The sequence below is a fragment of the Varanus komodoensis genome, unplaced genomic scaffold, assembly GCF_004798865.1.
Source record: "Varanus komodoensis strain SLA01 unplaced genomic scaffold, ASM479886v1 scaffold2, whole genome shotgun sequence".
Classification (NCBI taxonomy): domain Eukaryota; kingdom Metazoa; phylum Chordata; class Lepidosauria; order Squamata; family Varanidae; genus Varanus; species Varanus komodoensis.
Window position 1 is genome coordinate 1,403,879 of NW_025335568.1, and position 13,856 is coordinate 1,417,734.

At 66.1% G+C, this 13,856-nt stretch overlaps 1 protein-coding gene across 6 annotated transcripts in view; it reads right to left on the reverse strand.

Moving 5' to 3' along the window:
* DYSF (dysferlin) overlaps positions 1–13,856 on the reverse strand; it is a 111,619-nt gene that overhangs the window by 30,363 nt on the left and 67,400 nt on the right. For 2 of the 6 annotated variants that reach the window (XM_044428696.1, XM_044428694.1), the window contains 7 exons: positions 13,488–13,517; positions 12,799–12,825; positions 9,344–9,445; positions 8,684–8,845; positions 8,366–8,531; positions 7,794–7,867; positions 1,678–1,740 (listed from right to left, as the gene is read on the reverse strand). In XM_044428696.1, coding sequence (XP_044284631.1) covers positions 1,678–1,740; positions 7,794–7,867; positions 8,366–8,531; positions 8,684–8,845; positions 9,344–9,445; positions 12,799–12,825; positions 13,488–13,517 — 624 coding nt within the window. Of the gene's footprint in view, positions 1–1,677; positions 1,741–7,793; positions 7,868–8,365; positions 8,532–8,683; positions 8,846–9,343; positions 9,446–11,930; positions 11,973–12,798; positions 12,826–13,487; positions 13,518–13,856 lie in introns of all 6 variants that reach the window. The other 4 variants (XM_044428698.1, XM_044428697.1, XM_044428693.1 and 1 more) reach the window with 3 other exon arrangements.

Consider the following 13,856-nt stretch of genomic DNA (forward strand, 5'->3'; position numbering starts at 1 on the left):
AGCCTTTCCTCCCTCGGTCTCCACTGCATCGGCAGCACACGGCAGCGTCTGCCTGGCGCGTTCTAAGCTCCAGGGGAAGGACGCTCGTGCCAGGGCCACGCACGGAGTCCAGAGAAACCCCACCCCACGGCCGATCCGCCATCTCGCGCACCGGTGGAAACCCCCTCCGGTGCGCCAGCTGGCCTCCGCCTGGCACGGCGTCCCCTCGGAGCTCGTGGCGAGGAGACCACCCGGCACTCCCGGGGCCCGGCCCTGCAGGCCAGTCCGGCTCGGGCCGTGCCCCTGGCTGAGGAGGGGCGGAACCGGCAGCTGAGGGACTCTGGCCGCGCAGGGCTGCAGGAGGGGTGGAGTGCGGCGAGCCTGCGCAGCCGTCGCAGCCAGCCGTTCCCACAGGCAGGGCAGGAATGCAGGGCAGAGGAGGCGGGAGCCAGGCCACATCTGTCTTCCGTCCGGGTCGGGGCAGCCCAGGCTGCGAGGCTGCAGGCGAGGACCCTGCTGCTTCCGCCGACTGCGGGGAAGACCCTCCGGAAGCCCCCTCGGCTGAGCAGCTCCAAATAAGCAAAACACGCCAGCCGCAAAACCTCCCCTCGAGGACCGGGCTGCACGGTTGCGCTCGCGTTCTTCGGGGCGGCATGCTCGCACCAGGATCCAATTTTAAGCCATCCACGTTTTCTCAAACGTTTCGCCTAAGTTCTCCCAGCTGTCCCCGTGAGCCCCTCCGCCCCCGCCCCCAACGGCAGCCCCCAGGTTCCGCTGCACAGAGATCCTTTGCGAGGGGCTCTCGGTTCCAGGCGAGACACCGGCTCCGAAGCGCTCCCCAGAAGTTGTCAACAGCTCTTTCAAAAGTGAGGTTTATTATATTTAACGACATTCGTGCTGGAGCCCTGCATGGCGCACATGAATGGTGCTCCTGCCGCCGATCATTTTGCTGCCTTGGTTTTAAATTAATGACTTGCGAGTTTGCTGTCGGGGTTTGCGACTTTTTAATGTGGCTTGAGTAAAAATGCGCCCCGCAGTTAAAGCACAAGGAGGAACCATGCGGCCTGGCTTGCAGAGTTCTGCTTCCAACTTCTGGAAGCTGCCAGAGATGGTCCAGATTATGAGCTGGAACAGCCCTGGCCTCATTCCCTGCGCGGCGAGGTGTTCTCAGCCTGTGTCAGGGACACGCCTCCTCCCCCCATTTTCAGGAGCTGCCTGGGGGTCCGGAGACCCCGCCATCCTCCCACTCCTGGGACGGCCGGGTGTTTCCATGCAGCGACTGCAGTGGAGAGGAGGCAGAGCACCGGAGCCGACTTCCGTGGCCCTCCGGCCCTGCCGAGCCCCTGCCTGCCCTCGCCAGGGGCAGAGATGCCGCCCACCCCCGAGGCACCGGGCTGCTCCAGTGGCACGAGCCCAGAGTTCTCCCCAGCATCCTTCTTCCAGAGCCGGGCGAGGGATCCCAAGCTGCGCCTGACCTGCTCGGCCCAACCCTCCAAAGCCAGCCTTGGGATTCCCTCGTGAAGCCAGGAGAAGCTTCACAGGCACAGCGACGGGCGGTGCTCCGTGCGGTCTGGGAGGACATTGCCGGTCTTGCCAGATTTGCCACGGCGGAGCGTGGAGAGGGCTCCAAAACGGGGGTCAAAAATACAAGTTAAGCAAATGAAGCCGTAACTGGGTGAGAAAGGAAGCCATACATACATGGACATCGGCCCGAGAAGCTTGCGTGTTAATTAAAGCCGAGCTGGTCATGCTGTCCACAGGCTACAAACAAAAAGGTCTGATTAGTGATGGAGTCAGACAAACACAAGGCCAACATACAAAGGCAAAGGCAAAAGCACGTTCCCCGAACGACCTCGTTCGTCCGCGCGGCACTAAGGAACCTCCCCCAGCGGCTGGATGGAGACGGGACGGGACGGGACGGGGCGGGACGGGGGAGCAGCAGCCGTTCAAGGCGCACAGGAAGGGGCAGAATTTCAGCGTCAGTGGGGCAAGTGGCTCGGGGAGCTGAGCCCGTCCTCTCTCGCCCGCCGTCCTTTTCCGGCCGCTGCGTCCGTGCGAGCTTTTAATGCCCCAGCTGTTTGCTCCTCGTGGCTACAGCTTGGCCTTATTGCCCAAGGTTTTGCTGTTTTTCTCTGTCCTTCCACTGATCGCAAAGCAGCTTGGGCTCTGTGAATCAGAGATGCAGAGCACCGAATACACTGAAGGGCAATGCCGCCAGGGTCCTCCTCTGCCGTCTCCCACACACCAGGAAGGCCGCGCGGGGTCAGACCAGGGCCCGCTGCCTCCGGCGTTCTGCGCACCCGGTTTCCAAACGGAGGCCCGAAGGAAAGCCATAAGCTGCGTACGAGTGAAGCAGCACCCTCCCGCCCACGGTCCCCTGCAACTGGGGAACATTGGCACACCGCCTCTGCACTGCAGCCCACAGGACTAGCTTCCCCATGAAGCTGCCCAGTCCCCTTTAAAGCCGGTGGCCGTAACAGCCTCTTCCGGTGGGAATTTTCAGAGGCCGAACTCCGCTGTGCGAAGAGGCCCTCCCCTTGGACTGCCGGGCATCTCCCACCCATCAGCTCCATGGGGGGCCCTTCTGGATCCTCACACATGGGAGAGGGAGAAAAATGTCGCCCTCTCCCCATTCTCCACCCCATAATTCTGGACGCCTCCACCCCACCTCCCTTTCCTCACCTTACTCTGTGAGCTGAACAGTCCCAGAGGTTCCCTGCAGCTCTTTCATCATGTCAGCTGCCTTGCAAACTCGCTTGGATCCCGACAAGGTTTTGGGTGTAGGAGCTGCGACTGAGAGTGTTCTAAGCGCGGTCGCACCGGGGATTTGGATCAGGGCGCTTTGACCCTGGCGGGCTGTGTGCCGGGCCACGGGGTTCATCTGGCGCAACCCCAGGGTCTCCCGGCCCCTCCGACACTGCACAGGCGGCCCTCTTGGGCAGCTCCCCTCCCCTGCCCGGGGGTTCTGCGGTGGGCGAGGGGCATCAGGCGGGGGCGGGTGCAGGCCCCTCCCCAGTACTCCGCCTTCAGTGCGCCAGGCAGGTCGGCATTCCCGGCTGGCTCCTCCGTCCCGTGGAAGTGGAATCCCACCGTCCAAGCGGGTGCGGTGCACAAAAGCGGCTTCTCGGGGGCCCCCTGCGTTCCCGTCCCGCAGCAGAACCCCAGTGGATCGGGGACACGCGGACAACAGCGGGACGGTCCCGAGGGCAGGGCCACGGCCACGCCGCTCCCCCTCGTCTCCCTCTCCCGCTGCAATTCAGGCGCAGTCCCGAGACGGGGGCAGGGGGCTACTTTTAGTGCCCCCACTAACTTCAAGGTCACTGGGGTAAAATGATGATTGAGGAAATAGCAACAGTGATCGCATTACAAAAGGGGAGTTCACCCCCCGAAGACGGAGGGCCGAGATCCTGCCGTCGGCCGTGCCACGTCGGAGCGCTCGACACCCTGCATGACACCGGCCTTGCCTTGCAAAATGTGCAGTGCGAAGGGCAGGCAGCCACAGCGCGTCTTGTCTTGTCTTGTCTTGTCCTTTCCTTTTCTTTCCAGGGCAGGAGCCCAGGCAGTTTCCCGGAAGGCGGGCAGCAGGAAAAGCGCCCCTCTGGCCCCTGCAGCCGGCCACCACAAGGCCAGTCCCTGGGCCACGTGCCTCCCAGTTGCCCACGGCTGCCACACCCCCCGTTCTCGTGCTCCTGCCTGGATCCGAGCGCCCGAGGCGCACGCAGGCAGTGCCAATTCTTGTTCCAAAGGCACACACTGAAGCCGCCCGAGCCCGCTCTGCGCTGCCTGGCCGGGAGCGCCGTTCCCTCTTCGCTCCCCGGCTCCTGGCAGCGGCCGCCTGGTCGGGAGCGGGGTGCGCATGGATCGCGTGGCGCCAGTGGCGACAGGGTGCGGCGAGCGGAGTCGCTGCTTGCCCCCAACACCGCGCCACATCTAAGCAGGATTAAGCTCTGCAATTCCAGCGGCAGCTCCGTGCCAGGCCTTCCGTAGCGCAGGCAGCCTCGCCGCTTGGCTCAAATTAGCTTAATTAGGAGCAGGCTCGAGGATGGGCAGCCCAGCCCAAAGGCTCACCCAGCACGGCGGGGGCAAGCCGGCGTGCCAGGGCCTTGGGGGGCATGTGCGGAGGGGAACGCCCCCCGGAAGGCTGCCCCCGTGACGGGCCAACCCGGCAGCCGGAGCCACGCACGACCTCAGCTCGGCCGCGCCGCTGCATTCGCAAAATGCCTCCGCTCTGCGATCCGCGAGGAGCACCAGCGCCCTGCACCACCACGGGAGGACGAATGGGGGGCCGAAAATAGAAGCCGGAGGAGGGCCTGGGAGGCCAGGTGGTCTCACGCCCACTGGCCCAGCGCTCCAGCGAGCTGTGCACCGGTGCAGAGCGAAGCAGGCCGAGGAGCCAGCCAGGCATGCGAGGCTGCCAGGGGCACAAGAGGCACCCCCAGGAGATGCGCCTCGGCCCCGGCAGAAAAGCGCCAGGGGACACACTGGAGCAGGAAGGCAGGCAGGCAGCTGGCGCCCCGGCCGGGAGGCGAGAGGCCTCGTTCCAGGCCTTCTGGCAGGGCGCTTCACGGTAACTCACCCGAGCGCGATGGTGCCCAGCCCAGAGTTCGCCGAGAATGCCCGTGAGACCTTTCTGAAAGCCTAACCAAGGGCAGAGCATGTCCCCCGGACCGGCCCCTGGGCCACGGAGGGAACAGGGCCTCCGCCTGCTCGCCTGGCGCCGGTGTTTGCACAGCTGCCCCTCCTCTCGCCGGGCAGAAGCAGCTCCGGGGGCAGCACACCGAGACGGGGACGCTTCTGTGCTTCCGGTCCCCTCCACCCACTGAGGCCAAGTCCCACGCATGGGCTGAAAGGGGCTCGCCATCCCCAACTCGGAAAGGGAGGACTTGCTCTGGAGGCCTGGCAGGCGTCCCCCAGGCCAGCCCCCTCTTGGCAGGGCCAAGAAGCAGGAGGGCGCGCAACACTTGGCGATGCCCCTCGCCCGGCCCCTGGCCGCCCCTAGAAGCCGCGGGACCACGGGGCAGCTGCCTGGATGGCCGGCACGTCGCTGCCCTTCCTGGATGCCCACAGCCACCGCCTCGGGGCCTCGCCCAGCCCCACAGCAGCTCTGCCCCCCACTTTCCGCGCTTCGGGCTTCGCCCTTGGAGCCGGCGCCAGTCAGCCTGGTGGAACTGGGACAGGCGCATTCCCAGTTTCCTCCTGGGTGTGGACACCAGCGGGCCCCACTGGGCCGGTACATCTTCCGGCCACGCAGCAAGGGGATGACCCCCTGCCAAGGGCAAGGACCACCAGCCTTGAAGAAGCGGGCGCGGGGAGCTGTGGAAGGGAGCCAGCGCCCCGGGAACGGGGGCCTGCCGGAAACGGCTCGGCCAGGCGAGCCGAGCACAGCGGCAGCCACAGGAGCACAGCGCGCGGGCGCCACGGCTTCCTAAGAGCAACTCGCCCGGCGACGCTCCGCTCCGCACAGACAACCGGGTTGTGCTGCCTCTGCCCAACTCCAGATGGGCGCCCTCGGGGACTGTTGAAACCAGCTGCGGCAGTGGCGCCACCAGGCACAGAGCCTTCCCTGCGGTAGCTCCTCATCTGTGGCACGCCCCCCCCATTGCCCCCGGCAGCTGCACCACGCCCTCGCAGCCACACTGCGTTTGCGCCCCACGGTTCCCCTTCTGCAGAAGCCCGAGGCGGCTCCCACGGGCCGCTCTCCGCCGAGGCGCGGGGCCGAGACCTGTCTCTTCCGCAGGCGGGCACCCTGCAGCTGGCGCCCCAGCGGGCACCGCCACCCGGGCGGCATTCACTGTCGCAAGCAAGCGAGCCAGTGGACAAACCGGCCCGTTGCTGCCCTTCTCCGAGGCAACCTGGGCCATTCTGCCGAGCGGCTGGCCCAAAGCTGCCCGGACAGCCACTGGCTCACTGCAGAAGGGGGGGGGGGGGGCGGCCCTCCAGACGGAGTGCCAGACCGGGGTGCAGGGACAGCGCTGAACAGGGCTCCAGAGACCCCGGTTCTGTTCCCCACCCAGCCGAGGGGACCTCTTAGCCCAGCCAACCTCGCAGGGCTGTTGCAAGGATAAAATGGAGAGGAGGGGAGCGCCTTACCAGAAAAGAGGCGGCACATAGGTACAATGTAAAAATCTGAACTAAAGCAAGCCCTTTCCAACTGTCTCTTCCAGCAGACCCTTGACAGGTTACAGAAACATAGAAACTGAGTGAGCCGGAAGGGGTTTCCCGGGCCATCTAGTCTGACCCCCGGCTTCAGCAGGCTCATGACATGCCCACCCTGTGTTACTCTACTCTTACACAAGGGGGTGCGGTCCCAGCCCTTCCGAGAGGCTGAAGGGGCAGCCAGCCAAGGTCTCTGTCGCTTGGAAGGCCCTGGTGTGACTGGGACCCAGGCCCGCCGACCCCCGCGCCCCCTGTCTGCAAACTGGCTCCAATTTCAATGGGTTTCCCACAGGCTGGGCATGGCAGCTGGACAGGAAGTGGCTGGGGAGCTTTCCTGAACGGGGAGCAGTCTCTGTGCTGGGCTATGAGACTGAAAACGAGCCGACTGCTTTTGAACCATCTCCATCCCGCTGCTCCTCCTGAGCCACCCGCAATGTCCCAGGTGGGTGGCCTGCATCCTCGGGCTCCTCCTTGAGACGAGGTGCGCATCACCAAGCGCCCCTTTTCCCAGGGGCTGTCTGGTTCTAGACCTGGCAAGGCGTTCCAGTTAACCGACGGAGCAGACTCTCATAGACCCACGACTTCGTACGCGAGAGCAGGACTGCGCCCCCGGGAGCACCGCGAGGCAGAGCACCCCGCAGGCAGCTCCTGAACGAATGACACCCCGGCAGACCCCTGCCGGGAGCTCTCTGCCGCTGGCCCGTGCAGAGCAGCCCTCCCTCCCCGGGGCTCTCGGGTGTTGTGAGCCCATTGGTTCCCGCCGGCGCGGCCAAAAGCCAGCCATGAAGGGGGTTCCAGTCTCAAGTATCTGGAGGAAGCCAAGCCGGGAAACCGGCGGTCCAGCTGAGCCTGAGGCATATCCTCTCCTAGAACTGGCAACACTCGGGAGGGGCGAAGTGGAAAGCCGAAATGGCCAAAAGCTCTTCTAGAACAAGGCCTGCTGGGAGCCGCGCCAGGTGGCAGCTCTGCCCAGAAGGACGCGATCAGACTCCACCTGAACCTCACCGGTTGTGGTCTTCTGAAAAGACGTTATGGGACCCGAAAAAAGAGAGTACGTTGCGGCTTGCCCGACGCCACCCCTAAGTGGTCTCCTCGGCTAGGAAAATGGGCAGAACCCAGGGACACGATCCAGGAGCGCCTTCCCCAGCCGGAGGCCTCCAGTCCCCTCCGGGCTTCGGCTGAAGTCCACCTGCAGGCCCTCCCCACCCCACCTCATGGATTCTCCTCGCGGCGGGACACCTGAGGCACCGATCCGCAGCCCGAGAGAAGGCAGGCCAGCAACCCTGCTCCACAGCGCCGACCAGGCAGCTGCGGGACCATAAGGTGGCCTGTTTCCTCATCCCAGGGACGCCCGGTCTGCCAGCAGACCTTCCACAGGCCCACGAGAGCAAAAACGCCTGCCAGCATCAGACCCTTGACCTGAGGGTTCCTTGGAGAGCAGGAAAGGGAGCGAGGGGAGCGGGACCCAGCAAACCCAGCCCTGCCCATACGTTCAAAGCCGTCGTCCGCTTGTTCGTGCACGTTTTTGTCTCCCCGGATGAGAAAAGACACGAGTTGGGGGCTGCGGATTAGGGTGTCAAAAGCCCCCGGCAAGGGCAGCGCTACCCCCAGCCAGGAGGGCAACTCGCACCACAGTCCCCGCCTTGTGGCATTTTTACCTGGGCCGGGATGAGGGGCTCTTTGTCGTCAATGTCAATCAGGACGTCGTCTCGGGGGGTGAGGCTCACGTCATCTGCACGAGAAGAAAGGGAAGCCGGAAGGCGGCTGAGAAAAGGGGAGGCCGGAGCTGCCCCCCACCCCCTCGAGCGCCGCCCTTGTGCGGGTTCCTGGGTCCCGCGGCTGTTTTGCTCCCGCTTAGCTTTTGGCCGAAGCTTCGTGCTGGCAAGAAGCCTCCTGGAGGGCCCAGGACGGCATCGCGCTGGGGCTCCTCCAGCTGCCGGGAGCGTCTCCTTCAGGCGGAAGCAGCACCCCTGGGGGGGGACACCCACTGACATTCCTGCAGCAGGCTCAAGAGGCACTGCTCCTCCGAGAAAGCCCCCTTAAAGGACACCCAGCCATGAAGCCACTCCAAAACCAGGGTTTCGCTTGGTTCTGGAAAGATGAGTGCTAGCAGCCAGCCCTGCAGGAGGGAGAGCACTGCACCTGCCCGTGAGCTGACAAAGACACGCGCGGCCCCTCGGCGTGTTCCCAAGCAAAGCTTCGGGCCGCAGGTTTGTGTGTGCTGCGGTACCTGCTTGTGTTTCGGGAAAGACGGTCTCCTCCCTGTAGGGATCGCACAAGAAGCCCTCCAGCGACCGGATGGTGCACTGGCCCACCACGGGCTTGCGGCCAAACGGTCTGTTGTCAATGACTTTGACGACGATGGGAGGGCAGTACAGGTCTTCCCTCGGCAGGCGCTGGAAGAGGGACAAGCAGGTCGGCGCACCACTCAGCAGGCCGCGCTCCTTCCCAGGCGACTCCTGCAGAAGGTGCGCCTGGTCCCCAGCCGGGCGCCGGAAAGGGCAGGTGCCTAGAGGGGCAAGAGCGGGGGCCTTCCAGGGTCCCTCACCACTTCCATGAAGAGGACAGAGACGTCGAAGTTGGGGTTCTTCTTGAGGTTCCTGATGACACACGACTGGACCATCTCCCCGCCGCACTCCACCAGGAGGCTGGGAGCCCCAATGCTGGCCAGCTGGTAGCTCTTCAAGTTGCGGAGCCCCCAGGCCAGTATCTGCGGGGGAAAGCAAGCGGGGCAGAGCCAGCCTCGGCGTCACGCCCCGGGCAGGAGGGGCGCTTCAAGGCCTCGGGGTGGTCGCGCCTGCACGGGCCCCCTCCCAGCGCCCGTGCGGCACGCGGGTGGCTGTGACGCCAGCGGGGGGGGCTGTCCCCGCGCCCGGTGGGTGGGTGGACCAGCGACCTTCCTCACCACCTTCCCAGAGATGGTTGAGGAAAAGTGCAGAACATAAAAACCATTGTCGACCAAAAACCAAGTAAAACCCTCAGGAGAGCACCAAGAACCACAACAAGCGTTTTAAAAGCCAGATTAAAAAGATGAGGGGACAGAAGGTAGCCCTCTGTCTCTTATGCTGACTGTGCAATCTTTAGGGGTCTCGACTTTGCGGAGTGAACAAAGAAACCGCGTCCTCCTGGGTCAGCAGGAAGAGCAGCAGAGCGTTCCCGGAGACGCGCACTCCAGTCGAGAAGGCCTTCTGGCGGCCCCTGTACCCACCTCGATGGCCGTGCGCTGCAGAACGGGCTTGATTCCCTGAGGGACCATGTAGATGTTGGGCTCTCTCTGCGGCGGAGGGTAGGGCAGGTCCGTGTCTTCCGCCTGGAACAGAGGGAAGCGCCGCTGCAGTGCCTGGGCCGCCGTCCAAGAGGCCCCTGTGCCGCTGCGCCCCTTCCCTCTCTGCCCGCAGCAGAGATCGGGGAGCAGCAGCGAAGCCGGGGGCCGCGGAAGGGGGGTGGCTTTGCGTGTGAACGGGGTGCTGGGATGGGTGGCCGGGCCCACAACCCCAGTGGAGGCCACTGAGGCCCTTCCCAAAGCCTGAGCCCTGCCCCTGCCCGCAGTCGGCCCCTCACATTCATGCTGGGAGGAGCGGGCTTGTCCAGAGCGCACCTTGGGGCGGGAAAAGGCCACCCACGGCCCTCGCCTTCCCCTTCCCAAGGCTCATCCCTATGGACTGTGATCCCTTGCGTCCAGAGCTTTCTCCAAAGGAAAGGAAAGCCCTTGGGGGGGGGGGGGGGGAGACAGGACCCCTTAACCAAGGGCAGTTGGAAGTAATTTGGGCGGCAGTCACTCTTTCCAGGCGAAGCATTATTGCATTAAATTAAGGAGGCAGATATATTTCAAACATCAGATCAGGTCGTATTTATTTATAGCTCTCCCTGTATGTATATTTAATAAGACGACAGAGAGGGCTGCCTGGGGGTGGCACGCCAGAGGCATCGGCGGGAGCTGCAATTTTCCTTGGCGGCTGCCAGGAGCTGCCAAATCAAAACAGCTTGCTGTGAGTGCAACCGGCTGCCAGGTTCGCCCTGGGGTAATTAGAACCACAGATGCGTCTCTCACGGGGGCGGGGGGGCAGCCACCCCTGCCGGCATCACCCAGGGGCACGTGGGCACGGTGCGGACGCGCGCCTGAACGTGGCACCGGTGCGAGGACGGCCCGGGGGGCGTCTTCCGCCAGGCCGGGCTGCCGCCCTGCTCGCCGGGGTCCAACAGCACAGTCGCCCCACACGGATCCCCCGCTCCCCCCGGACGGAGATGCTGAGGCTCGCTGCGGGTCCACGTGGGGGAGAGCGCTGTGTCTCCCCGTGCTCTGGCCGTGTGCAAGCAGGGGTAGGTGCGCCCGCACACCCAAAGGCGGCCTGGGAGGTCCATGGCTGGCCGCCCCTCTGGGGTCTCCCGTGGCCCCGGCTGCTGCCAGGTGTCGCCCGGGAGCCGGAAGGACGTTGCGCGGGACGCCCGAACGGGCGGGGGGGGGCGGCTGCCGCCCTGGCATGCAGCGGGGCTCCTTTCAAGACCACAGAGCTTGCTGGGCGCGCAGTCTCCCACCAGGGGGGGGCAACCCCCCATGCCCCAAGGACAGCCAGGTTTGGATGGGTGGTTAAGCAGCTGGAAGGCGAGAACCAGCTGGCGGTTAATCAGCCGGGAGATGCTGAGTGAGCTGAGCATCCTTATCTGCAGGGCACGTGCTGAGGAGCTGGCACCCCCGCAGAAGCGAGCAAAGCAGGGAAGGCGGCGGGGCTGGAAGCGCACGAGGCGGGAGGGTCCCGGGAGAGGCGGGAGGGTCCCGGGAGTGGCGGGAGGGGCCCGGGAGAGCCGCTCGCTCTGCAGTGGGGGAGGGGCGCGTGCCGCAAACGCAGCAGCCCCACGAGGCTCCTCTGCCCCGACCAGGTGCAACCCCCTGGCCCAGGTGCCCCTCCTCCGTGGGGGCCGCATTCCTCCTGGCCAGCAGCAGAGGGGGCACCATGGGGCTGCTAGGAGAAGGCCAGCTGCCCCCCCCCACCCAGCCACTGCGGGGGCTCAGGTCTCAGCACACCTGGCCAGTGCGCCAGGCATCTCCAGGGCAGCAGGGGACGCAGGTGGCAGCTCCCAGAGCCGGCTGGGGGGGCTGGGTGGGGGGCGCCTGGGCTTTACTGCCAGGCACTCTGGCTTGGCATCGCACAGGAAACAGAAATGCATGTGGGGGGCCACGGGGTCGGAGGACCCCATTCCGTGCTGAGCTTTCGGACACCGAATCCAGAATCCCAGGTCAAGCGAGCCGGCGAGGCACACGCCAGCACAGCCCTTCCGCAAGGCGCCCGGCTGCAGCCCCCTCCGCCAAGCAGCCATGGCGACCGGGCAGCACCCGGGGGCCAAGAGGCGGCTCCCGGGGCCCCCCACCCGCGGCCTCGCTCGGGCTCCGGCAGGAGAGGAGCCACCTGCGGCCCGCAGGCAGGACACGAGGGGGGCGAGGGCGAGGGCAGGCGGGTGGGTGGGATCGCCAGTGGGGCAGGAGCGGCCGCCAAGGAGCGTCGCGGGCGGGGGCCGCAGCAGGCCAGGTGCTTTCGCAGGGAGGCCCCGGTGCCCCGGAGCAGAGTGAGGCCACCCGGGCCAGCGCTCTGCCTCCGAGGCCCCTTCTCCGCGCTGGCCCCCGCCTCCGGCACCCAGAGCCAGAACGCCACCGTCCCCGGCGAGGCTGCGGCGGAGAAGCGGGACTGAGGCGGCTGTGGCCCCCAGAGCGAGGCCGGGAGCTCCTTGGCACGCGGCTCAGGCCCCGGAAGGCGGCCAGGCAGCGGGGAGGAGAGCAGGTGACCAAGTGGAACAGGTACCCATCGGAGCGTCCCTTCGCAGAACAAGGCAGGTGCGCACAGCTGCGGTGCGCCGGTCCGGCAGAGGCAAGCGGGAGGGGGAGAGAAGGCAAGAGTCATTGTGGCCCCAGCCCCGCACGAGCCGGCGGGCACGGGCAGCCCTCTCAGGGCAGGGGCCCGGCTGCCCCCTTCCCCGCGGCTTTCGAAGGGAGAGAGGCCGTCGCCTGGGGAGCCGACATCGCCACATCCCAGCAAAGGCCAGGCTGGCGGCCTCAGAGGCCTCGGGACGCTTTCTGTGGCCCCAGGGCCACCTTCGGCCCCTGCTGCAGTGCCACAGAGGGGCCAGGCCGTGCTCCGGGACCATTCCCCCGACCCCTCTTGGCCGCCTCCCGATGCAAATTGGCCAGGGTGGATGAGCCCCCCAGGGCACCTCCCTCCTTGCACAGCCGGCGCGGCCGACTCTTGGGCGCACCCTCTGTGCACATGGAGTGAAGGCCTTCCAAAAACGGGGGGTGCCCCAGAAACCAGAACCGAGGCGGTGCAGGTCAGTCCACGGGGAAAATGTTTCCCAGTGGCAGGAGCCCCAGGCCCAGTCGCTGCGCCTCCTGGCAGGGCTGGGAAGGAAGCCCTGCGGGGCCACGGGAGCCACCTGGCCTGCCCCTCACGCAGCCGCATCCACTCATTTCCCACCCGGCAGCAAAGGAGCCCCCGGAGGGGCGCCTGGCCAACGCGGAGGCTCGCCCGCACCAACCAGGGCTGGCCCGCTGTGACCGGACTTCGCCAAAGGCAGAGCCCCCTCGAATGAGCCCCGGGCCCGTACGCCTCTTGCAGCCGCCCCTCTCAGCTGTCACGCCCCCCGGCCCCCGCCCGCCTTCCCCAGGGACCTCACCTCGTCCAAAACCGACAATGGCTCCGCCTGCGGCGTTCCCCCATTTGCAAAAGGGTCGAGTGAGGAACACGGGAGAATGTGGAGGAAGAGAAAGACAAGGTGCGGGGAAAGGATTGGCGTGGCCGCCGTTTCTGGAGAACCCGTGGGAGCGACCCAGGCCAGGTGGCGTCCTGGACGGCACCCGGCTGGACGCCCTGTGCCCGCTGCCCACCGCAGGCTGGCGGGCCTGAGAAACGACGGGCCGGGGTCTCCGGGCTGCTCTGCCGATGCTCCACTCCCGCCGAGAGATCGTGTGCCGGTGTTCCCGTGAGTAAACAGGATACAGGGCGAGCAACCCTGAACTTAACCTGGAGAACTCATCAAGGGATGGCAGGACTCGGCCGCCGAAGGGATGAGCAGCCCAAGCCGGACCCCCACGCAGCAGCACATGAGCAGCCCCCTGCCGAAGACCCCTCGGCGGGAGGCCTGCCACGCACAGCCCAGCAGGCCGGACCGGGCCTCCCGCCGCCCCCCACCCCCGGCCATGCAGCTTGCTTTCCTCCCCTCCCAGCGGAGAGGCCAACCTTCGCCGGCTTGCTCCGCCATCGGCACAGCTTTGTGACGACAGGAGGCGGAAACACGGTTCACAGGGACGCCCCACGCCCCGCGGCAGCGCGTGGGAAGCGCAAGCGAGAGGAGTGTCTTCTTACCTCAAAGCCCGGGATGTGGTGGACGGCCGGCTGGGAAAAGGAAACGCAGACGATCAGCTCGGGGCCCTGCAGACCAGGCACGGCAAAAGGAAGCACACGCACTCCGAAAACACAACCGCCCCCACACGATCCCGTGCTCGGAGGGCTTCCGAGTCCAGCCACGCCCCCACCTGAACTGTCCTCTTCAGCGAACCAAGCAAACCAGGTTCCATTGGGATGCCGGGAAGCACTTCCTGACAGTCAGGACCCCGAGGGTGTGGGATGGGCTCCCACGGGAGGCGGTTGAAGCCCCATCAGTGCACGTGTTCAAGGACGGGCTGGACATGCACATGGTGGGCATGTCGTGAGCAGAGCCGGCTGGAGCCGGGG